At 45.6% G+C, this 26,189-nt stretch overlaps 1 protein-coding gene across 1 annotated transcript in view; it reads left to right on the forward strand.

The window, feature by feature from the left end:
• The first annotated feature begins 705 nt into the window (after positions 1-705).
• The window catches only part of AAK1 (AP2 associated kinase 1), a 70,060-nt gene continuing 44,576 nt past the window's right edge, over positions 706-26,189 (forward strand). The window contains 1 exon segment of the mRNA XM_059831556.1: positions 706-868. Within this exon segment, the coding sequence (XP_059687539.1) occupies positions 706-868 (163 nt within the window).

Here is a 26,189-nt window from a genome sequence, read left to right on the forward strand (position 1 = left end):
CCTACCCCCCCCACACACTCCCCCCCCCCCCCCCCCCCGCCACAGGGCATTCGCCCCTCCGCCGCGCTGTGGGGCGGGGGGTGACGGCCGCGCTCCCCGGTGGCTCCGCCGGCGCGGGGAGGGGGACACACACGGACATCCTGGGGCGGCGCGGCCGGGCCGAGCCCTCCGGGGGCGGCGCTCCCGCCGGCAGCCGGGACTTCCTGTGACAGCCCATTTCCTGGTCGGATGGGGCCGGCGGGGGGCGGCGGCGGCGGGGTCGGTCCCTGACGGGCTCGGTGGCCGCCGGGAGCTCCGCCAGGCAGCGATGCGGGCTCCGGGCCCTGCCGGCAGGCGGCCCCCGCCGTGACCCGCCGCGGGCAGCCGGTGGGGCTGCGGCAGGCCGGCCCCGGGCGCCGCTGCGGGGTGCATGGAGGCACCCCCCCCCCGCAGAGAGGTAGCGGGCGGGCGGCCCTGTCAGGGCTCCCCCTGAGGGGGCTGCGGCGGCCCAGGCCGCGCTGTGGCGGTAACCGCCTGCCCTTGTCCCCGCTGTGGTTTTGCAGGTGTGAATCCCCCGGAGGGAGGACAGCGCCTCTGCTCTGCGCGGCCCCGCGAGGCGAGCGGCCCCGGCTGCCCTCGCCGGGCTGCGGGAGGGAGGAGGAGCGGGGTTCGGGACGCTGAAAACCGCATCGCCCCCGTAAGCGGGCAGCTGCCGCCTCCTGAGAGATGAAGAAGTTTTTCGACTCGCGCCGGGAGCAGGGTGGCTCTGGCCCTGGATCGGGCACCAGCGGCGGCGGCGGCGGCAGCGGCGGCCCGGGCAGCGGGTACATCGGGCGGGTGTTCAGCATCGGCCGGCACCAGGTGACGGTGGACGAGGTGCTGGCGGAAGGTAAGACCGCGGTGGCTTTGCGGAGGGCTCTGCCGTGGCTTCTCTTCCCTCGCACGGCTGGAAGGGGCGGCTTTGGCCTTTCCCCTGCACTCCGCCTCCCGCTCTGCTCCTGGCTCCCCGAATATTTCATTGTCCTTGACAGACTTGCGATCCAGTCTGGTCTTCCTCTGCGATCCAGTTTCTGGTCTTCCCATGTGTAAACCCAGTGTGGGTTGGGTTTGGGTTTGTTTTTCTTTTAAATGCTTTAGAAATTGAGGGGATTTCAGAAGTTAATTGTTTCCCACCTTCCCTAAACTGGGAGTTTAAAAAAAAAAAAACAAAACCAAAAAACCTCCCAAAATTGTCAAATGTTTTGGTGCAGAACAAGGTGCTGTAAATAAAGAAAGCAGTGGTCTTCGCTCTAACTTTCTTCACCTAGTTGCCTCCTCTCCTACCTTAAGCAGAGAGGAGTAAAACGCTGGAGTAAATTCCTTCTGGATATGTCATGCACATAGGTAGGCTGAGTAGAGCTAGCTGTGATCTGGGATGGGGGATTTCTGTTTCTATGGGGTTTCCGCAGGGGAAGCGGTAATCCTAATTGCGTTTTTTTCCCCAATGAAACAATTAAAGAACTAAAAACGAACAGTGGGGATTATAAAACTCTTTACGTGTACAGTCCTTGCAGTGCAGCAAGCTGTTGGTGGTATTTTTTTAAATGTAACCAGCACTGCTGCTTTAACTATCATTTTGCATTTCATTTGTTTGGGCTGCAAGGAACCTTGTGAATGGCTTTGGCTGGTACCCTTAGCCTCGACCTTCAGAGAGATGTTGGCCTCCTTAGACCTGCTCCTGGTCTGTCTCCTGCGCAGCATCCTTTGCAATCTCAGTCAAAACGGTATTTTGTTTTGATCTTGTAATTGCGAAGGAGAGGGTAGCTGCTGTATGAGAGCTGAGTGGGAGGACCTGTGTTGGCTTTTACAGAAAGAACCCTAAAATGGAAAAGGGACTCTGTGTACGCTGTGCGCGTTCAGATTTGGAAAAAGTCACCACAGTGTACGAGGAAATAGGTCTGTGACCATCTTTCAGACATGGTTTCTGATATGTTCTGCTGCATGCTGAGCTGAGAGGACCACCGAAAATGATCCTTCAACTAGTAACTATAGTGATTTTTTCTTTTTTTTCCTAACTTGAAATTTGCAATATAGGTTTGCCTTGGCTGATATTTCCAAGGCCCTTTTGGACCCGGGAGCTTAGGAACTACATGAGCTAAACCTGAGAAGCTGTCAGTCTTTTTTGAATACAAGCTGGCCTCATCCTGGTAACATGGGACAACAGAGACACTTTTTTTTTGCTGATGAATAATCTGTTGGCAGGTTCTGCCCCCGTGCTGACAGCATCAGGAAGCGAGCGTATGTGTCACTGGGCTCTCTCCTGCTCAACAGGCCTAAGCTACAGCCACCAACGGTGCGAGGTGGTAGCACGGATTGTGCGGGAGAAGTGCCTCCCCTCCGCACCTTGCTGTCCTGGAGGAACTGCTGCTTGTGAGGGCTCTTCCCTGTGACTCCTGGTTTCCTGGCTGGCCTCTGGGATGGAGCATGGCCTAGAGCTGGCTACAGTTCTTGGATCTGCAGGCACAGGCCGAGCGAGGTGCAGCAGGCCTGTAAAATAGGTGCTACATTCTCTTCCTGCCCACGCTATGAGGCAAAAAAAGTTGCTTTGGTGAAATGTGCTATGCAGGTGTTTTCCTCACAGTCAGACTCCTGGTGCAGGCAGTCTGAAATCCCTCTGCATGGTGAGCGAAGTCTCTGAGGGGGCAAGAGCAAGGTGGCTTGTAGGTTTGGAGGTTGTCGCCTTTTGGTGGGAACAGAGGGGTGAAAATGCCATCTCCTTTATAGGAAAGGTAGGTCATCTGGAGAGTCAGCGTGGTCAGAAGTGCTGCAGCTTTGCATACTTGTGGTCTTTTGGTGTAGCTGCGTGTGCTCCCCAAGCCCTGGTAAAGAACATTTTTTCACTGACTCAGCTGGAGACCTGGGGAGCTCTCTGCAACCTGGTCGTTGCACTACTGACGTCTGAATCCTTGGCTGGAAAACTTTTTTGTATCTGCAGTGAATTTTGGTGGTTCAGCAGTGTTGAAAAGGCAACTTGTGAAGTCTTGGCTATTTCTGCTAAAAGGAAAAGTCCCCTGGGAAGCACTTTGGAGGGGGAGGAGGAGGAATATCCTCTCTGGAAAAGAAACCTCTCTCGTCCCTGTTGCTTTAGAAGGGAGAGGCGAGGCCTGTGTTTTGGTGTAGCATGTGAAGCCTAGAAAATAAATGAGATGTAAAAGTGGCTTAAAAGAAAGAGTTTCTGAAATGATGGTGGATGGTGGTGTGAGGTGACTTGAGCTGCGAGCCTGAGGAACTGGTCAAACCAGAACTTTTGGAATTAAAGCGTTGGGATTTACCTCTATCTCTCAAAGCCGTGACTGGTCACCCTCAATTCTGCTGAGCAAGCCTGCTGAAGATGACTGCTCCCTGGCCCGGGATGGGAGTCCTTAACGCAGGCACTGTGAAGTGTGCCAGATGGCAGATGTCTCCACATGCTCGCAGTCTCTTGCGTAGATCCCCCAAAATATCCACTGCGGTTAGGGACACCCCCCCACCCCCTTAAAAATAGTTGTCTCTGGGTACTTGCTTCCCTGGGCAGGGAGGAACATTCCTTCCTTTTGGAAGGAAGTAGATGAGAATGATATAGAAGGAACGTGAATGGTTGGTTGTCCGTGGTGTTATAATACCGGTGAATCAGTATTTTTTTTTTTTTTTAACAAAGAGTGTATTGCAATAGGTGATTCTTAGTTGAGTCTTCATGGTTGTCTTGCTGTAATCCATATAATAGCACGAATAATCTCTTGAAAAATTCCCCTCAACGTTTGCCTGAGGATTAAGTGCTGTGGGAGGTCTGCACTGCTGGCCTTGGAGTTCTGCAAGGCCAGGGTTAAAGTCGGCGGCATCAGCGGAGTGCTCCAGTATGGGCTGAGCCGGGGGTGTTTCAGGGAGCTGAGGTGAATGCCCAGGAGGCATTTGAGTGTGTGGGTGAGTCAGGCTACTATCTTACTGTTTTGTTTATGAAAAGAAACCAAAACAGTGTGATCAAATTGGATGCTGCTTTTTGTTTCTGCCTGTGTGTAGGGGGGGTGGAAAAAACCCAACAACCCACCCCAAAAACCCACGCTGGAGCTATATGGAGGACGGTGTCTCTGTGGTGAGGACCACAGCAGCAGAAACATTTAGAAGGTTGTTGCCAGAAATCAGAAATTTACTAAGGAGTTTGTGGGATGTGCATGTGTGGCAGAGTACCGCAAGCCATATGCGGTCCTCTGAGCTAAAGCAAACAAGGTGGGCATTGCCCCGGTGTCCACTTTTTGGGGGGCTATGATTTGTGTTACTCTGTGTGCCTGCAAGATTGTGAGAGTGCTGAATTGATCCAAGGTACGTAAGCGTTGATGGGGTGCGTGTTCGAGCTAGGATTTTGTTTGTCTTGGTCTACTTCTAGCAAAAGATACAGGCTGCATTTCTTCAGGTCTGTGAAAAGTCACTTTTGCAATTACTATTTTTCTGAAGGTGCTCCTTGTAGTCTTTTCCCCTTAGAACGTGTAAGTTGGGCTAATTGCAGAGGACTTCTGCCGACCCCTGCCTGGCTTACCCCCAGCGCTCCCTTTCTCTGGAACGTGCAGCACCATAACCTGAAGTCACTATCATCCTTTAAAATTACACGTGAGCTTCTTCTGAAATAACTTCACTTTTAAAACAAACTCCATCCGAGGTAAATTTTGCAGATTTACATGATCCTCAACCCAATTCCAGTGCGGTTGGGTTCAAGACAGAGCTTTGAAGTGTGTTTTGTCAGTTATTGCCTTCTAGCTTCTGCCAAGTGCCAGCTGCTGATCAGCTGACCAGTGACATTTGGATTAGGAATTAAACTATTTCTCCTCTTGGAATAGGACATGTGATTTTTATTTTTTTTCCCCCCCATCGCTTTTCCTGTGTACCTTGTGAGGCAGGGCATGTACACTGCGCTCTGCACTGCTATGGCTCCTCTGTGTTCCAGTAGTCTGGTTTTTTGAGTGTACAAGCCAGGCAAACTGGTGAAAAATCCCAAGTGAGTTATTGGGTAAATGTCGAGGTATCCCAAGTGCTTTCGTGGCTTTAGCAGCACGGATTTTGCTGGGGCAGAGTGCGCGCCACATCCCTAGATGTAATCGGGAAGGAAAAGAAGGTGTTAGTGGATTTAACTGTGTAAGAAGTTGTACAGCCCAGAGACTCGCATCATCTAGCCTCACTTGTAAGCTTTGTGCAATGTCAGAGAATGGGTCTGGGATTGTACACGGGGGTGGCTAGTTTCTTACGTAACAGCTATATTAGCTAAAAGCATATTTAATGGCAGTGTTAGTCCAGTGCAGTCACGGGGAGATGAGTTTTCTGCAGTTGTCTTCCCAGAAAGAGCCTTCCATGTTAAAACAAAATAGTTTCCAATTCAATCAGTCCTGCAACAGCCTTGTGAAGTTGTCAGTTACTTAGTATAAGAAAGCTTAGTTTGGGGACGCTGGCTAGGGAAAATACAGGCTTTATTTAGCCAACTCGGGTCTTGCGGAAGAGTTCTAGTCGTTATATATGAATAGGTTGCTAACCTCTGGTTGCGACACCAGCAATGACATTTTGAATCCAAGGTGAACATGTACTGCCCTAATGTTTTTATTGTGTCGGGGGCCTTCTCCCCATTGTACAGGAGCTTGTCAGCAGTTGGAGAGAGCAGGTGGTAAGTTATAAATGTGCTGAAGACAAGCTGGAATCCACTTTGGGTTTAGTGCTTGCTGCCTTCCAAACTCACCCACCTGCATGAATCATGGCTAATAAGGGGTCAGAACTGACTCGGTGCTGCACACTTGCATTGAGACTGGAAGCTGCTTCCTTTGAAGGTGACTTTTTTTAGTGAAGATAGTGATTTGGACGGACTGAGGCTGTGCCCCCTGGAACAGCAGCTTGCCAGCTGCAGGACGTGCTGCTGCTCTTCTGGAAAGTCACAACCAATTTGCCTTCATTTGTACCAAGTAAGTGTTTACTTGTGTTTCACATGTGGAAGGAGACATGAAGTCTCTGAGGAGAAATGTGCCGTAAGTAAACTCGGTTTATGAAGGAGTTCTCTTTTGATAACGAGAGGTAAGGGAATAAATAAGTTTCCCAGGAAAGGATGCCTTCTTTCTCTGAATGGGGGGAAGCGTAGGGTGTCCTTGTGTCGGTATCCTATTGGAAACATGCCTCCTTAAATCAGAGACTGGCTGTTGTACTTTTTGAATGTAGGAACAATACTGACAGTGATTTACAAGCACAAGGAAAAGGTTTGGAAAAGCTTAAGTGAAGCGCAGTTGCAGGGTAATTCTCTCTCATTTGTGGCTTTTTATCATTACAGAAACTTTCCTTTTCTCCTTTTGTGGGAGGTCCAGGAATTGCCACTAAATGAAATGAAGGTTATTGTTAGCTGCCTACAGTATGATGCAGTAGAATGAAAGCAGAGGAGAGCTGCTGCAGCTCCTCTAACGTGAGGAGGTCTCGCTACCCTGTTGCCAGAGTATCTGAGCCCTGGCACAGTCTGTGAAAATGTCCTTCTGTTCCTTTCAGGGCTGCTGGGAAATGATATACTGAGATATGAAGGTGAAGCAATGCAGAGTATGTGTGGCCAAGTCAGGAATTCATCTCTGGCCTTCCAGATCGAGTGCTTTAATTGCAGTCTGTGTTTTCTCTCAAATGCTGCCTCTCTGTGTTTTAAATGGGCGTGCTCTTGGCACACACGTGACGTGGGCATAAATTTACGCTTGCTCTGTGGCAGAACCCATGCTGACATCAGGACCCTGGGCCATGTGTCACAGGATTGGATTAAAGACTTTTTCGGAACAAGATGCTCATAGCATCTGGTTTGCTTCATGATTTTGCAGAAACAAATTACGTACCGGTGACGGGTGATCTCATCGATTAAAAATAAAAAAAGCCATCAGCAGCTGAGTTCCCCAAGCAGAGTCTGCGTGTGTGTATATCCACCCCACAGCTGAGCTGGAAGCTAGCTGGTGCTGTGATGAGGACAGGTAGATCTGATCTTCATTCATTCACTGTTAGGAACATGCTGGTTTTACTTCCTGTTTGGCGTTTGTAGGGCTGTAATAGGGAGGTAACCCCAAAATGTGCCTGTGTGACCTTAAAAATGCAATCTGGCATGCTGTTCTTGAGGGTGTGAGAGTAAAATACATGGTCTTCTGAAGCTATCTAAATGCACAGCTGTTATTCAGGTGAAATCTTAGCTTGTATCTCCTTCACTTCTGTAAGCTAAATGATGCTTGCAACGTTGACATGTACTTTTGCTGCACAACTCTAATGGCAGCAGTAAAATAAACTCGCAGCTTGTCTCTTAAAGAAGTGCGGAATGCACCATGAGAAGCACGATGTGTCCTGGTTTGTGCGGGCTTTCCCTGAATATCAGTTTCTGTTCAAAGCACCACAGCAAGCAAGATGAACCCTTGGTTTCGTGTGGTATACCTGTTTTTGTGACTTTACCGTTATCCTGGATTGTACGTGGAAGCTATTCAGATGTTGCAGGAGTGAGAGTGATATAAAACACTTTGAAAGTCTGAGTTTTAAAATACTTAAAATGAACACAAATAATCAGTGCTGATGTGAGAGGAGCACAGAAGTGCACACCTATTGCTTTATGTGCCTTCTCTGCGCAACCTACCTGCTAAGTCAGTGATACTTTAGTTACCTGTCATGAGCCTCTGAAGGATTAATTGCTTCTGACTTGTGAAGTGCTTCAGAAATAAAGACCTTCTCTCCAGCGTTTAGTTGCTGCTTCGGAGGAGTGGGCCGGATCGATAGGAAATCCCTGCCTTATGATTGCAGTGTGTTCACATGAAGATGTTCGTGGCTGTTGTTGACCCTTGGGCTCTGGTCTAATAACTCTCTTTGTGACCTTTGGCAAGCAATATCTAATACCAGAGGATATGCAAATGATTGGTGGCATGAAAGATATGGTGAAATAATTAAAATACCCTTTTCCTAACTTAAAAGGATCTGTGAAAGCACATGTGTGTGTGCATATACTCGTGTGCTGACACACCTGCCTTTCTTTCTTAGTCGGATATTGTAGCACCTCTTGTTAGGCAGGCATATGCGTGGAGTGCAGAGAGTAGATGAATAACAAGGAATAACCAGCCCGCTGGATTTGGCACAAATAAGCAGGAGATCTTGCTGGAGGGAAGAGGCAGTGCCATGTCTCTCTGGGGAGAGGGTTGGGGTAAGGGCGGGAGATAAGGAGGGGTGGCTCAGTGGCTGGCATGGAAAGTTTCTCTCTTTGTAGGATCCCTGTTGCTTTGACTAGAGTTCTGCAAACGTCCCATTAGGCAACTTGCACGCTTGAGAGGTACCTGCTAAGCTCACCTGAGGTCTCTGTGCCTTAGTTCCCCCTGGCAGTGCAGGTCATGTCAGCAGGATGCTCGTATCCGTGTTGGGGAGCAGGTGATGTGGACACTAGCTGATGTGCACTGGATATTGCCTGGGAATTTCAGCAAGCGCTCCTTGCAAAATTGAGTGTGTTCTGGCTTAAGCTCTGTGGTGGCTGCGTACTCATTACTGCCCTTTCACGAGTCAGTGAATGTAAGATGACACAAGAAGCCAGCCCCAGTTCTCAACTACTGAGATCCTGCTGATCCTTCTGGGTTTTTTTTATTGTTTATAAGGAAATAAAAAACGCATTGCAGAGCACTGATGTGTGGATTGTGGGGTGGCAAAGGATGAAGGAGGGACAGTATGGCAGAGAGAAAGGGAAGGGGCAGCACAGACTTGGGTCAGACTCGCTCCTGGGGTGCCTTGAGTGCGTGTTTCTGGCAAGAAAAATTCTGCAAAGAGTCAGAGCCTTTCTTTTGGCCTTTACATGTTGTTTTTGAGTTAGAAGATGTACTTAGATTGGCGAATATGAGTTTACCCTTCTGTTTCTATGCCCGATTACTGGTTGTAGTTTGAACTGTTGTGCTGTCTCTGCTCTTCAGCGAACATAAAGACCCCTGTGTACTAGTCATACAACTTGTGGTTCTGTGTGTGGTTGTTCCCCTTCCCCCTCTGCACAGTAGACATACAGATGGTGGAGGAAAGGCTTATCAAATTATTTTACAAATGAGAAGCCGAATCCTATGAAGATGTAGTGATTTGATAAGGGCTATGTAGGAAAGCAGTGATGAAGCCTTGTATTAAATGCAAATGTAACTCCTTGTCTGGTGTTTCAGCCACAGTGTCATTAATATTCATGTCACCATAGTATCGAGGAACTTTTATCATGGACTAAGGCCCTGTGTCACATAATGCAAACACAGAACAAAGACTGTCCATACTCTGAGAGATGCCTGGTTGCCCTTCCCTGTGCCTGCTGAGGCTCAGCATTTGGGTTCGGTACCAAAATATGCTCGTGTGCTGCCACCTTAGGAGACCTATTCAGAAAGACGCATCACTAGGTGCAAGCAGCTAGAATCTTACAGCTGATTGTGACATGATCGTTAACACACAGTATCTTCTAATGATCTGATGTTATTCAGAGACAACAGGAAACACACAAACTCAACAGCATTCAGCAGAACATGTGACAGGATTAAACATGTATTGGATTTTTTTAAAAATTGAAGTGATACTATTTTTGGAGAGGGACAGATGGTGGTTTTCTACCTTTTGCTTTTGTTTTGAACTTAACAACGTAAGAAGCACTTACGTTGTACCTTTGACGCTTTTTCTGCTACCAAGCAGGCTAGAAATGCATATATTGTTATTTTACATGTAAATTGGGATTCTGAAGCAGTTATGTAAGTTCATCTGAGCTGATGAATTAAATCCCTAATAATTATGGGGCTTGTGAGGAACACTCACAAGACTGCGGGTTCTGAACCCCTGCAACCCTTTCCTGTTTCTGGACATCTGACAAAAGAACAAACAGGCATATGCCTATTCATATCTCTCTCCTTCCTCACCTGTGTATATGTGGAAAAACTCAAAGCCCTGCTTCATGTAGAGCTGATTTTTTTTTTTTTTTCTTTTAATTTTTCCCTGTGCTGAATGATGGATACTGTGTGCTCCTGACTGTACCTAGTGGTTTGAATTCCCTGAGAGCTGCCTGGTGGGATAGTAGGTACCTCTCTTCATGCTTGGCATGTACTGAGGAGTTCAAAAGTTCATTGCTGTCTTCAGGGTTTGATTAGCATATCCTCTGCTAGAGGAAAACTATGTAGTTCTTAAGTTGTGTTTTCCTGTTACTCAGTGACATGGCACTTCTGTGGCTCAAGAGTATACCTGGAGTTACATGGGAGACCTGAAAAGGTTGCAATCTCGATTCCTGGGTTTGAGCATGAGAAACTTGTTTGAAACAAACCTCCATACATTGTTGTGAAGCTCTTACAGTATCGTGTTAGCTGTAAGCTTGAGCTTTTCCTAGAATCTCTGTATTAGGGTTTCTCTTGTGTTTTTCATGCTGCTTTGCTCAGTAGGGATGTCTGGGTGCTACCATAGTAATCAAAATTCCTAAATGTCTAACTCGTCTGTTGCCATGAGCTCTCTTTGGATCCTTGCATAATTGCTTCCCAAATGGAGTTTGCTGTTACCATATCACTTACGGTCTCCAGTAAGCCGCTCTGGCTGGCCCTTGCAAGCAAGTCTAGTTAAAAACCAGTCCCAGCCCTGGCCAGCTTCGTCTTGCTTTCTCCTTCCTCCTCACCTCCAGCTATAACCTGCTCTCTGCTCAACTAGTTTTTGTTTTTCCTCTCCTCTCCTGTCGACGTGATTCACCGCTTTCTTGCCTTGCCAGGGAAGCTTTTCAGCTGCATGCAGTTGCTGCGGCTTCGTGCTGGCTTTGCAGTTCCAGTCATGTTCACTCAAAACCAGTCATGCTCCGCAGTGTGTTTCTGCCATTGCTAATTTCACTTGGAGATGAACGAGGTCTCAGATGCTATTAGCAGCTGCTTGGAATAATAGCAGCTGAAATGTGCTTTTTAGAGGGCTGACTGATAACTAAACAAATGATTATTTTATTTTTTTTAAGCTGTGATTCATGACCCATTAATTTTTATTTTTTTTTAGTCTTACAGTGGAAGTTCAAGGACTAAAATTGTCACAACAGAGAGGGACTGAGTCTGCTTTGCCAAGTAATCTATTTGGAGGCAGTGTATCTTGCTGCATAGTAATAAAACACTGCTCCATCAGCTTTGGGTTTCCAAGTCTGCCTGTCAGGGAGGAATTGAGTGGATGCACAAGACTGTAAAGCGGAGCACATGCCTAGCAAATCTACCCACGTGAACGTCTAAACGTGCTTTCTGCTGTGAAGGCCAGTACAGTTCCATAGCCTTTAGCGAGTTGCTATTTGTTTTGAAATTGCTGTCACAAATACTGTGAGACTTAATACTCCTAAATTAAGGCATCCAGGCTGTGTTCTGACTGTGTTCTTGGAGGATGGGTAGTATGACAATCTATTGCTGCCTGTGGACTAGAGCTTTTGAAAAGCGAATGCGGAGTTAATGCACAGGATGAATCTTGCCCGCTGATTATTTTAGGCTTCTAATATGCTGTTGCATGGCAGAGATTAATTTCCTTTCCTTCCCCCCCGCTTGCCTTTTTTCTCCCCTCCTTTCTCTGCTATATTGTGATTTACGGCTTCCTTCTTTGGCTTTCTCCATGGAACTGGCTGGGAGTTGAAGGGGTATCGTCTAGGGGAGAGGAGTGGCTCTTAAAGATCTGTAATGAGACAGGATCCTGAAAAATGCAAAGAAATTAAGCTAAACAGCTTTAAATCAGACCTATCAAAATAAAACCCGGAGAAGCGAGGAAGAGGCACTTAAGCTTTTTCCATGTCATCAATGCAGTGAAAATGCCTGTGACTATATAAATATTTCGTGGCTGTTTGCAGTTGTCAGCGTCATAGCTAATAAACTAAATGTTCACCCAAAAAACCTGCAACAATCCCTAGCCAGCCAGTCTTGCTCTCCTAAAATTAGAAGAGGTAAACACCGTGCTTCTGTTCTGTGTTGAGTGATGTTTCTGGCTGTATTATTTTGCACAATTTAGGCACTCGTGGCCATGACTGCTACACTAACATTAACTATGATGTCCCGCCTATTTAAAAAGCGCCTAGAAGAGGGTGGAGCCTGTGAATCTAAATCTGTCTTGTCATGGCCTAGATATTGCAGCAATGACACTAAGCGAGGGCCCTATAATTATGTTGGTAATATTGGATAATCACATTAAGATTCTCAGCTATGGTAAATCTGTGTAGGGCTAACTATGTCCCTTCTTTACTCTTGCTGAGAATCTGACCCGCGAGCTCTACATGAGCTTGAGCCTTTGTTTTACCTGGGGAGAAGTCCTCTGCTCTGTTAGATATGCTAGATGCTCTACTAAAGTTTGTCTGGTGGTATTTAAAGACTAGGGCTTAAGCAGTGCAACAGCTGGGGCTGTGAGAGCTGCTGCTTTCTCGAGTTGGTAGTGAGAGGAGTTTCCAAAAAGCAGGGCTTTGCCTGCACACCTTGGGCTTTTTTGCCTTACTGCATGCAGATTTTTGCTTTAATGGTGTGTGTTGTCTAATGGATGTGCATGACTCTGGAGAGATCTTTGTAGCTGGGGTTTTTTTTTTCCCCCCTTTTTTTCTTTCCACCCTCCCACTAAGTCAGTTGTGCCGCAGTTGCATTTCGTATCCGGCACAAAGCTGACGCAGATGCTGGGCTTTCCGTGCCCAGCAAACTTGCTCAGCACGAAGCTGCCTAACAGATTGTTGCTGGCCGGCAATGGAGGCTCCTCTTCTTTTTAAGCCAATAGAACATGCAAACTGTATTGCTTACATGTGCAAATTTACTTTGTGGAGACCAAATTCTTTCCAGCTCAAATGTGAGCTGCATGGAGAATTTCTTGCTGCTTAAAATGGTTATCGTTGGTGGAAGACTGCAAAGCCTCAGGCCTAAACCTTGAGACCTCTGGAGCTGTAGGGCTGCAAGTGTAATTCTCTCTGCCACAGGCTGCCTGTGTGAAACAGAGGATTGAATGTGAGTTGATGACCTGCTCTGCTCAGAACTGCTATTGATAGGAATGTGAACCAGGTGAACTCGGAATCTACCTTGATTTCCCAACACTGCTTTCTTCTGGCAGCAGGACCAAACCTGTGAAGCCCCAGCCTTTTCTGGGAGGAAGCGAGTTGTGTACAGTCCTTGCATGGTCTGCAAGGAGGGAAGGTGGGTTGGGGTTTTTTTATGGGGCTGCTGCCCAACAAAATTTGAATATTCTTCGGGAGTCTGTCCTATGCCAGGAGGATGCTATCCTTAGATAGCTTGACACACAACCTGTGTCCATGTTACTCGTATATTTTCTTTAATTAAGTAACACTAGAAATATTTATAGAATGGGAAGCTGCGTTTCCTGTAAGTTCAGTTTAACTCGGAGCTCTCTTGACTTTTGCAGTTGTGTCACTGTTAAAATTTTGAGTATGGTCACTATTAAATTCCTGACCTTGTTGCAAATATACCTGCTTAGCTAATTTTCCATCCACTTAGTATCTCATCTGGGGAGATGCAGGTTTCAGCTGATTCTCCTGATATTTGTGCCTGTTTCAGGTTTCCTGCCTTGAAATACTAGGTGTCCTTTATGCTTTATCTAGGTGCTATCTACTTTCCCTGCAGTTCTGAAGCTGTGATGCGCTCCTACAGCCACTTAAAATGGTCAGAACGTGGATGAAATTTGAGTGATTGTGACCATTGCTACTTGCACAGATGAAGCTCTTTCAGCTGGAGTTAGTGGTTTGCCTTTTTTTTTTCTTTGCCCTCAAGATAACTCTTAAATGTTGGGACTATTTAATTGGTGGTTGATGTTTCAAGATCTGATTTAATAAGTTTCCCAGAGCAGTTCTATTTCCATTCCAGTATGAAGCCTTTTAAAGTGTTGTTTAGAGGCAATGGAAGCAGCTCAAAGGGATAGACTAACCCACAACTGAAAGCTTAGTAAACCAGAACCTACACTGATTTTTTTTGTTTTGTTTTAATGGTGTTTAACTCCTTGTACAGGTGACTATTGTGAGGTAAGACACTGAGAGCTGTATCTTTCCTCTTGGAAATGTGCGTGGGGAGCTTCTGAGGGACTGCTGCCGTGCATGAAAGGCAGCGTGGTACTTTGTTTTCTGTTGTCTCAGTTGCTTCACAGCAATTAGGCCTGTGCGGACTATAAGGACTTGTATCTCTGTGTTTTAAGAGCCGTCGAGCTGAAGGAGAAGCCCTGCAGTACTGCGCAGAGACCCTACTTTCTACCCTGCAGAGACCGGTGGTTTGTATTCCTGATACGTAGATCTTAATAGTTGGCTCCAAATACTACTCTAGGAGATGCTGGGGCAGGCCTTTTAGATTGAAGTAGTCCCTTAAACTTGGCACTGTTATGCTTTAGCATAAGTCAAGTGACTTAAAAGAAAAGCAAACAAAAAACAACTAAGTAAAGCTTGTTATTTCCTTTGAGGTAGAAAATCTGGGCTGAGAGTAGACCTGTTTAGTTTAACATTATTATCTGCTTTTCTCAGCTGGAGAGCCTGTTGGCAGGGGATAAGGGGTTTTGTTTTGTTCTTGTTCAGAAGCGGACTCTGGTTTATAACACACATACACACACACAAACATGTGCGCCGCTTGGAGTTAGAGGAACTTGGGTGTAGCAAGACCGGGTGATCCATATTCAGGCCTTACTGGTTCCACAGAGACTACTGCTTGTTCTGTTGTCTGTGCAGCGTGTCCTGCATTTCACCTCTCTGTTCTCATTGCCGCCTTCAGAAAGTCGTTCGAGTTGCGCTTACAGGTGTGGATTTCTATGTATGAGCCTGTTCTGTTTCAGCTGGGGTCTGAGCACACCCTGTCACCACTTTGTGCTTGAGCTTGCAAGCTGTTGACGCAGCTTGGTTCAGGTAAAGAAAATCCTAATTTTGTAACCTGGATTGTGGGAAGCAAACACCAATTATGTCCGCGCACTCCTGAGGCATGATGCAACCCTGTGCCTCTAGGATAAGCTCTGTGTTTCCTGTGCGTGCAACTTGAGGGTGAATAATCTTTGCTTATATGGGTGTAAAATAACACGTAAATACCCTAATGTAACGAGGGGATTATGGAATTGGGTGGGAGAGTGAGTCATAGGCATTAATTAAATCGCAAACCCCAAGTGTCACGATGAATGGCACTCCAACATGTAGCAATAAACCAACAAAATACAAACGCAAAGGAGAACATCAATACAACCAGCCCTCCTTCAAGTCTTTTTAGTCTTTTTGTGCTGGGTAATCTGGAAAAGGCACTCTGGATAGCGTACCTGCAGCTGTGCAGGAGGCTGTGGAGAAAAGACTGGCAGTAGCTTGTTGATGTCTGTGGCATGTAGGGTAAGAATCTGGGGTTGAAATCAAGTCAATGGAGAGTTTGGGGAGACTTCCTGACGGTGAGGGTAACAACACCCCAGAAATAAACTGCTCAAGAGTATGTGGAGAATGTGTAAGTAGAGTAGTTAAAGAACAGGTTAGACAGCTGTGTCAGGAGTGACTGCGGGCATTGTCAGTCCTGCCTGTAAGCGAGAGGCTGAGTCAGGTGAAATCCTGTGCCAGACAGTGACATGGTGACATAGGGCCACGCTTTTTCAGTGAGACAGTCCTGTGTTGCTTACCAGCGTCCTATTGCAATTTGGAGAGGGTGAAATGAGGCTGGAGAAAATCTCCCTCTGTCCGTTAATCTTGTCGTCCTCAACCTACCTGCATTTGACTCCACTGGGGCAAGAATAAAATCCTCTTTTTTTTTTATGCAGATTTTGTACCTTAGTCATAAAGCTATAAAACCACTGGAGGGAGAGAGAAGTTTTTTGGTTGCTGCTTAGGTGGAGATGACGATGAAAAAGGAAGAAAATACCAGAGGCCATGCTAGTGATCCTGCAGTTATCTGTTTAACTGCAGTGGGTCTGGTGCCTTCGCCCGGGGAAATCTGGAGTGCCCCTTTGCCTGCAGGCTTTATAGTAGCAGACTACCTCCTACTGCCTTCTAAAAAAGCAAAGAGTATAGGAAATGCTGTTTGACTGCACCAGTGATTAATCTTTCACCAGACCGAAGCAAGCTTGTGAATAACAGATCTAATGTTCGCTTTTAAGGCTCGATTCTTGGCAACAGTCAGGGCCCTTTGTGATACCTGGCAGTGCTGCAAAACCTCTAAAAATGTTTCTTCCCATTGGTAATATTTATGCCATACCCAAAATGTAATGAGAGGGGTTTCTGGGTGAACATTCAGTCCCATCCTGTAAGTATGACTTGCCTCCTGCTATGAGATGCTGTGGTTTGAGGGGTCTTTTCTGGGCTTTCTCTGGTTGGACACCTGAAGGTGCCCTTCCAGCACAGATTTGCTTTCTGGAGGCAGCCTGCAGAGCTCATGTCTGCAAAGCAGAGCTCAGGGACATGAGCTGTGTAAGCAGGGCCTTTGCTTCATACTGCTGCTATGAGTAGTATGTTGTCACATGTGTTCTTCAGTTAGGTTCTTAATTTTTTGCCTTTTTTGTTAATCGCAGGTTTTCCTACCCTAGTAGCATTGTCTTTAAGACCACGACTTAAAGAACAGAGGATTTGTTTGCAAATTGCTTGGGTTTCCGACAGTCTCCATCTCAAGGAAGTGGGAGCAGAGACAGCGTTCCAGGTTGAACTCAGTAAATCGTAGATTGTGCCAGTGTTATCTTTACTTTCTTTAATATGGCTGTGATCTAATGCAAAGTCTGCCTCATTACTGTGGCTTCTTAATTAAACCTCGAACCACTTTAAAAATAAATCCTGAGGGAGGAGTTGCATTTTTCTTTAAAGGTGTTAATGCTGACATCTCTGTCTAACTTTAATGGTGTTGTAGATAAAGCAGAAAAAACAACATGCAGTGATCCTGACCATTCCAATGCCTTGTTATGTATCAAAGCAGAACACTTCACAACACAAATCCCAGTTTGTGGGCACGTTTAGTAATAAAAAGGGGTAATATTGGAACAGAAAACTTCCTTCGGGGTGAAATATCCTGCCCTGGAAACAAGAGCTCAGAAGTGATGGAGAAGTTGCATCAAAAGGGGAAAAATGGGATTTGAAATCATGTTTTTTAGCAGGTATGCTGCAGTAATACCTTCCTGCCGGGCAATGGAAGAGTGGAATAAAAGATAGGAGAAAGAATATATTAGTGCAGATTAATACCAACAAAAATAACACTATAATCCTAATGCCCATCATAGTTGACTAGTGGAACTATAATTAAAATAAAGAGCCCGTATAAAAATGAACCAGCAAATATTTGTCTGTGTGGAGGGTAACACAAGATCGTCACACATGGGACATGATCAGTACGGGACTGTTGCCCTTTGCTTTCCTTCCCGTTGTCGCCGTGTTCTTGGGACCGAGTGTGGTGCTTTTTAGAGGAGCTGCTGGGCGAGTCTCCTCTTGACAGTGAGACTCGTTGTGATGCACAGTAACGCTTTCTGGCAGTAACGGGAAGTTTTTCTGAAGGTCTCTGCAGTCAGCAGCCCCAGTGTGGTCTGAGGAGAGAATCCCAGGGCACATTGGTGGTTTTTCCCTGTTCTGCAGGTGAGTCACTTGTCCATCTTCATCCTTGGTTTATAGGTGGGGAGAACTGACACTGGATTATTCTTCCACCTTTGAAAACTGGCACTAAGAGCTGTAGGAGAGAAACACTGGCACATCTGAGTGCTTTTCCCTGATGTGCTTGGAAGAGCTTGATGCTAATGTTAGCTGAACTTGGACATTGTCTAAAATAATTACAGATGATTGTATTGCTTAACTTTGCCCAAAGTGTTTTCCTTGGCTTTTTTTCTTTGTGGTGAAGGGTAAGTGATTCCAAAGTTGAGGTTTGCTGAAGCCATCTCTGTCCCTGGAAAAGACGCCCCAATATTTTGGTGCTTTATGATCGAGAACGACTATTGTGTATACACAGCTAGGGAAAACTTTTTTTATTAAATGACTGCATGTTATGCCAGCTAGAGAGGTGTCGGAGGTGTAGGATGGCTTTCTCAGTACAGCAGCAGAGAGAAAAGGGTCCTGGTGTTGCCAAGTGATGATGTCCAGTGATGGGTAATATGCAGTGTCTGTGTGTCAGCTGGTTGTGGCTATGACCATGGGAGAAATAAGTGCCAGGAAAAAAAGCTTCAGGAATGGTGAGCTGCAAACGCCCTGTGCAAGGGAGGTTGGTATGGTTTTCCTGTAACTGGATTACAGCATCCTGACTTAGGGGGGAAAAAAATAAAACAATCAAGTGACCCTGCCCCTTGTACTTAGGAAAGTAAATGCTAAGGAAGTTCCTCTGGCTTGTGAGATAAGGGAAAATATGACATAATTCTTGATGGATAAGAATCGATAAGTATTCGGATTGTGCAAATGAGGAGTGGCTTTGTGCCTGGTTCAGCAAAGCACTTAAAATTAAGTGCCTGCTAGCATAACCGGAGCTTAAAACACCTTGCTGGCTGTCCCTGGAGGCTAAATATTCCTAAGGCAGTTGTTGGGGACATCTGAAAAGCACTTGGCTGTCCCCTCACCTTCAGTACTAAAGCACGGTGGGCTGTCTTGCATGCAGAGCTCGGAGGTGGATGAGATAGAGCAAACCACAGAAGGCTGGAGAGAATTCAGTGGAAAACCGCATGCGTTGTTTGTCCAGTTCAGAAAAGAATTTCACCCCTGAAGAGTAAAGTTTTCAGTGGCATCCAGAACGTTTATCAGGAACTATGGTAATTCTAGATACTGTTAATTTGTTTGTAGAAGGGTGATGGAGAAAATCCAAAATGAAGCAGTGATTTTTTTTTTTAATAATGTGGGAATTGATGATTTGATAGTTGGCTCTTTGAAGCCCAATGATTTGGCTAACTTAGCTGAAAAGAGGGGCGATTCCTATTCCTCAAACCTAGCTGCTTTTGGGTTATCCAACATAGCCTTGAAAAAAAAAAAAAGGGGAAGTGATCTAAGACAAAACTTGAAAATGTTTGTAGAAGGAAGATACATCCATGTGATGGAGATGTTTTTGTAGCTGTTATTGCAGAGCTCAAACATACAGCTGGGAGATCATCATGCTACATGTCTCATTTGCTCCTGTGCAAACAGCATTTAACATCTCTGGGAGGTACGTTCAACGTGGATTTTAAAAGGTGGTGTTCTGCCTAATTGTGTTTGCATGAAGCTATTTCTGTTTTCTTAGCGTACCTGCTGTCTCTTGCAGAGGGTGGTGGATCGGCATAGGAGGGTAACACAGAAAATGCGGTGTGTTTTGGGAACAGTGATGGCTTGTGAAAAGGCCTTTGGTCCTGCAGATCCTGTGTGTACAGGGCAGAGTCCAGCCAGTCCTCTTCGGGACTGTGATTAACTCGGGTGAAGTGGTCGGTTGAGTTGGTGCTTCAAACACTGTCTGGCTACGGTTGAACTTGCTTTGTTTTGGCTCAGCATGAACAAAACAGGCTTGTTGTGGGGACCCGTTGTCTGGCAGGCACAAAACCTGCCTGCAGTAATACCTTGTTTTCTTCTCTGCTGTTTAAATAGTTATCTGATAAGGTGTGTTTGAAGATCTGGAGCAGAACTTAAATGCAGCTCAAACAGCTGAGTAAGTGATTGTGTGTGGAGATAGAGTAATGGTGTTGGTAGGAAGGGCGTTCTCAGGACAAGCTACTGCTCACGGTTTCCTCACCATCACCACTACTGGTGCCGTCCCAGAAGGATAAGGGTAAGGTGGGTCTGTTGCTCCAGAAGACCTAGGCTGTGCCGGAGGGCAGTGTGTCCATCGAGGGGAAGCTGTGCAGTGTTCAGCGTACAGTTTGTCTGCTGTAGCAGCACTTACTGAGCTTGGCTAATTTATATGTTCCCCACTGAAAGGCAGCTCTGGAAGAGCTTATCACAAAAGGGGGATGGCAGGAGCAGCCCATTTATCTGTAAACTTCCTCAGCATAGCATTAGTTAGTGCAGCTTGCTTGGAAGGAGCATCTTGTGCTTGTTTGCAGATCGGCATTGCTGGCTGCCTGTGACAGACCGGTTTGCAAGAGGATTCCAGGCTTGCAATACACGTGAACCACTTAAATGCAGCAGAGCGCTATCTTCTTACCTTGCGAGGAGCTAAGAGAGTGGATCACGTGCAGCTTTGTGCAGCTGGTTTTACCTAGTTCAGAAGTGCTTGCCTGGCTGTGAAGAGTTCTGCATCCTGCTGAAATTACAGGAGGGCTGAAAATACAACTAACAGTGCTGGAAACTGGCCAGTACACTGACACAGACCTGCATGGAAAATTGCTCTGGCATCTGTATTGACTGGAGATAATTGGAACTTCCCATTTCTTTTTTCAGCTTATCCTAAAACCAGTTAGCAAGAACAACAGTCAGGGCAGAAGCGTGTAGCAAGGTAATAGTGTTCCCATGCTGTTGTAGAGGTAGATGCAGGCCTAAGTGCAAAAGGCAGTGATGTTTTCCAAGAGACCTATGGCTGTTGCTGGCTCTAAGCTGATGGCGATTGCAATACTGACTGCACGCTACCTGTTCAACAATGTTAATATGTCTTAAGGATGAGCATATAAATAACTTTTTATGTCTTAGAATGAGAGTGGTATTTTAGCTTCTGCTGGCTTGTATGGGAAAAGAGTTGAATTTCCTTCAGAACTTCAAATCACAGGCACTTGTTTATCAGTGCACTGGAGGACTGTCCACTGAGCTGACTCTCAGGCTTAGTTCTTGCTTCTCTCCCTTCTGGTGCTTGCAAAGTTCCTGGATGTATTTACTCTATTGCATCTGAAGCCCGGACTGGTCTCTCGCCTTTTGCTTTCCATATGGAAAAAAGGCTCTACTGACAAAGACGTGAGGATGTTCCTAGTGCCTGGATTACTTCGCCTCTAAGCTCTGCCTTGTGTGTGACCCACCCTCCCCGGCCACGTGTGGCACAGCTATCTAACTTCACTTGAGGCAGCGCAGGCTCTTGAGCTGACCTTGGCTGGCTGGGAGTTACACAAATCCTGGCATCTCTATCTATTGTATTGGAGCTGGCATAGTGCATTAGAGCTGGCAATTTCTGACGGTTGGAAGGGTTGTCTTGCTTGCCGTTCACTGAGAATAGAAGTAAATGGTCCTGTAATGTGCATCTGGCAGTGCTTCATAATAATTGCTTGTCAATTTGCCTTTGATCTATTTCCTTTCAACTTTGCCCAGATTTAGCAAAGTTGGGGGTTGGACTGGAATAAAGAGGGAGAAATTGGTTGTGGTCCGACGCTCTGGAAGTGGAAAGTAGTCCTTGAGGCTGACGAGGTGGTAATGTTGTAGATAGGCAGTGTGCAAGGAGGAAGAATTAACCAGTGGGGAGCAGCTGTTAGCAAGATAGTTAAAAGCTAAGGTAAGTGTTTTCATTTCAGCATGATGCTGTGAAAAACCATCAGAGTTCAGATGAGTGCCGTATGACTTGTCTAAGCAAAACCTGCTTGTTCAGTGCAGCGGTCACCAGGCAGACAGCGAGAGCTGGGCAGCACCCGTCCTTACCGCTGCAACCCGTAGAAGATGACACCCATCAGCTTCTGCAAACGGGTCCTTCTTCTACTGTGTAATGCTGCATGGTAGGTGAAAGAAAACGCTTAAATCCATTAGAAAGCCTTCATTAGGCAGTGTTGGCTGCGGTGCAGGTGCTTGATAGCTTGGTCCCTTCCTGGGCTGTGCTGAACAGCATTGCTGTTCTGGGCTGTTTAATGCTGCCAAGTGAAAATTTCAGCCATCTATTGGGTCCTCTTTCCCCTCTTCTCTGTCATGCCTTGCTGAAAAATGTGAACTGGATTTTCTGTCTGCTGCTTACCAACAAAGTTGCTGCTTTTGAGGTAGCTGTAGGAGCACAGGTCCTTCCGGAACTGCTCTTTTAGCATGAATCTGAAGTATTGGCCACAGTTGCCAATAGAAAAGTTTCAAGTGCTTCAAAATGCTTCAAGTGTATTAGCTAGTAACCTACTGAGACGCCTTAAGCCCTAACCTTAAAACGCTGATGTGGTGTTAGTGTTAACCGTTTTTGCAATGCAACAGTTTTGGGCGAGTGCTGTTTTCTTTAGGAGGATGTGCAGTTCATGAGCAGTCAGTAATAAATGTGCGAGGGACTTGAGAGGTGAAGGATGGACCAGAGCTCTAAAATTGTCTCTTGTGCACAAGAAACTGAAAAGGAAATCTCTCTAGGTCTAGGTACAGAGCACTAAAGGCATCCCTGCTGTTTCTCTGTTGCACGAGAAACCTGTAAGCAGATACACCTATAGCTCTGGAAAGACCTACAGCCCGAAGCACTCCTGGAAGGAGCAGGATTCCCCTTGTAGCTCTGATCCGCTCTGGCACATGGATGTGATCAAGCCCCATTTCTGTAAATAAGTGCGCGATGCATGAAAGCCGGTGGCCTGATTTCCCTGCCCTGTCTGTGCACCTGCTGCTTCCTTTGGAAGGCAATTTGCAGGTATAGGTTCTCGGTATTCCTAAAATTGTCCCGTATGCCCTGCTAAAGGGCTTGGATCTTGTATTTCTAGAGCCAATTGTGTATGAGGAGGGTAGCAAGAAGCTGCTGTTCGTTGTGCTCTTTCTCTATCTCTTTCTGCTTCCCTCCTCTTCCTGCTGTTTTACTGAGTGTTGCGCAGTCCCGTTCTCTGCATGCAAAACTGGGAGTGCTGAAGCCAATTAGCAGCAGAAGGTGTAATAAATGCAGATAAACTCAAATTAGGGTGGCATTTTTCACACCTTTTCTGATTTAAATGTGGAATTGACTACCTGAGGGCATTCTTGATTATGTTGTGCTTTTCTGGACTAAATCCTGGGTACAGTCAAAACCTGGGCTCAGTAAACTGTAGTTTGGAAGGAATATTATGGTCTGTTCTAACTGAAGCAATCAGACCAGATGACGTATTAGCAGTTTAGAAAGTAAAGCTTTGCATTCTCTCTTGAATGGATGTGGATCATTGAATTTTGTTTCTCTGATGGCGAAGTCGCTTACTCTAGATTGCTGTGTAAAAATTGCTGTATGTACCCTGATTAAATCAATACTTGTTTTCTCTGGAGAGAAGCATGCTGCTTTTACTAGTAGCAAAATTGTCATGCTTTAATCTGCAGGCAGTGGGAGTTTAATAATAAAGTAACCAAATTAGTAGGTGTATTTGCAGACAAAATAACTTAAATGATTTTGCACAGTTTCCATGTGTGGTGTCGTCAGCTGAAGTTTGCAGGAGTTAAAGGTAAAGGGAGAGAAGGATACAAGGCTATAATTTTCCTATGACTTGTATAAGTAGTGTGACAGCTCTGCAAATGTTTCAGGCTTCCTCTTCTTTGGATGCGACTCCTCCTGATGTATTCGTGTCTCAATGCTCCGGACCATATTTCTGCAGGTCCCTATGTGTTGATGTTGCAGTCCTGTATCAGAAGGCATTAACTTACTCAAGTGGGTTTTTTTTGTTAGTCTAAACTTCTCTTTCCTTTGAGCTCTCAGGATGGTTTAGCTACGTCTCTGTTGCAGGCTGTAGTTTTCTTTGCCAGTTAGCCCTGGTTGCTTGTAAGCAAAATAGCATGATGTACGTGTTCTAGCGAGGGTGCTCTAGGAGTGACTTCGTTAATTAGCACAGGATCCAGACTAGAGGAGAGGTACCTTGCTCAAAACTTTGCTAATGAGATGTTAGCAGTTGGTCTGAAGAGGTACTGGTCCCACTTCAGCTGAAGCAAAGATTTAGAAGGAGGAGGTCTTTGAATTTAGTGGATCTGCTTTTTTTTTTTAAAGTTTAATTGATCTATTTTTGCTGCTCAGCTCGTGTTTCTTTCTGCTGAGCGTAGTACTGTAAACAGAGATACAGTATCCTGCTGGCCTCCAGGCCTGGCGAGAGGAGCTGTGGGAAGGGAACTGAACCCCTGGAGAGGAGGGGAGGCTTCTGATGGACGACTTCTGGCTTTCTCATTTGGAAGAAAGAAGAAAAAAAAAGTCTTGTGATTCCCAAAAAGTTTTGATAGTGACTGAGACTGTAATTAAAAAAAAAAGAGAATTTTTTTCTTGTTTAATGTTTTCTCTAGATTTTATCTGTGGTCCATGGAGATACTGTACAGAAATTTTAAAAGTCCAAACCTGATCTCTGCAGTGATTTTAAAAAGCATAAGGTGTTAAAGTTAGGGACTAGGGAAGCAGTGCTGGTTATGGGTCCCTTATTTCTTACTGGGTCCGTTGTGGTTTATACGAGGGGGGGAAAAAATCAGTAGAGTGCTGTCTTGCTTTTTTTCAACATAGACATCCTTTGGGCTAAAGATAGCACAGCGGGATGTGCAGATTTGTTCTCCAGAAATGAGACAAGTGTGGCTAGGGTAGAACAATAAGGCTACCGCAGCGGGTTTAGGAGTTCTTAAAAATGACTTGTAATTTGAGATCCTCAACTTGAAGCAGCTTAAGGGAGAGAGTCGGGGTTATTTTTGTGTCTGAATTTGAGCACTATGAAGAAATGAGGCCCTCCAGAACTACACGGGTTTAAAATCCTTTCTGGCAGGAGTGAGCAGCATCTCTATGGCTTGCTGTGTCCCAGGGCCATGTCCCATTTTTCCAAATTTGAATATCCATTTTGCAGCCTGGTTATAGTTTTTAAGACCTTTAATTGAAGTCTTGACACTTTTTTCTTCCCTTTTTTTTTCCTTCTTTCTGTTGCATTTTTTGCAACTTCTCTTGGGCTGCTACCTGTTAGTTCTGCTCCTAAAAGTCAATGGAGCTTCCTTGGAAAACCTGGTCTAGCTCCTATGGCAAACTCTGCTGTGTAAAACTAGGGGGTTTTTGTATGCTAAGAGATTTTTGTTTAACAGCTCTGGTGCTGACGGGCATGTTATTTGCATATGTAACTTCTGTGGTTGTTTTGGAAGATGGGCTGTAATGGGTGCCATAAAAGCTGTTTGATAACAAATGGGGGGAGTTATACTTTGAACACAGCAGCGTTGTCTGATCATTTGCTCTTTTTCAATCTTTTCTTAGTAAAAATAAATCCCAGTTCTAGTAAAAGCTTCAGTGGGCCTTTTGGTTGTGGTGTTTGATTTGTTAACAGCTTGTAAGCACCAGTTGTTGCAAGACTGGCCTTGGCAAATGCAACCTATTTTAACACTAAATTTTACCCAAATGTGCCTGTCTTGCTTGTCACATTTTACACAATGGGGAGGAACTCATTTAAGTGCCGAATAACCGGTAGTAATAATTATGTACAAACATGTCAAATATAACTATATATGTATGGTTGGTCTGGTGGTTTCTGGCAGCTCGTAAAGAATGGGATTCACCAAAGGGCTCAGACTTCTAAAATGAGAATTCTTTGGGATGTGGCTAGCTTTTTACAGTGTGTAACTACAGCTCTTGGCGTAGTGGGACTTCTGAAGGCTACGGCAGCACCAAATCATAACTCACTATTGAGCTGATTCTTTAGAAATCCTTAAGCATAAAAGAAATATGTTCTCTAATGTAAGGTAATGGAGAGCAAATGAAGTGCTGTTAGGTTGTGGCATCAACAATGTCGTTGTGCTTCCCTTTTTACCATTGTCCAGCACTTCTTGGCTACTTGGATCTGTGTGACTCTTTGTTCTGATTCATTCTGTTCTCTGGGAGCCAGGTGCGAAACTTTGCCTATATACCTTCATCCTCAATCAGCTTTCTATTTCTGTTCAGGACTACAAATGTAAAACACATATTTTGATGCATTGCTAACAGAGATGAAAGGCTTTCATCCTGAACAAGTCAAGTATGTCCTGGGCATCCTGACTTTACTAATAGCAATGACCACAAAATGAGTTGTGGGGTTCTTTTTACTTTTTTCCTCCTTGTTCTTCTGTCCTTTTTTTAAAAGCACTAACATCAAACCATGTGTGGGAGATGGGTTTCTTCTGCTTCTTGCACAAATCAGCTTTGTAATGTAACTTAGATGCTTCAAAAATTGGGAAGCCTTTTAAGTTTAGGCCTTTAGTAATTCAGCGGATGATCTGTAGCTCTGATTTCTGTCCAAGGCAACATTGCTGTTTATACTTTGGCTTTCTTCTTCATAATGGAAATTCATGGAGCAATGAAGGACTGTCTGGCAGGACAAGTAACCGGTAATTGCTTGTTTTTATGGAGATGTTAAATGTTAACTTTGCTTCCATTAACTGAAGATTTGCCCCCTTGGATTCCTTTTAGTTCCTAGAAATAACTGTCTAGGCAGAGTTGGAAGCTCTGGAGCTAAGCACATGGAAGGGGCGCTCCCAGCGCGGCTCTGTTGGTAGCTGCTGAGTGCCCTCCCTCTTCGGA

Source organism: Gavia stellata, chromosome 31 (genome assembly GCF_030936135.1).
Source record: "Gavia stellata isolate bGavSte3 chromosome 31, bGavSte3.hap2, whole genome shotgun sequence".
In the NCBI taxonomy this organism is placed as follows: Eukaryota; Metazoa; Chordata; class Aves; order Gaviiformes; family Gaviidae; genus Gavia; species Gavia stellata.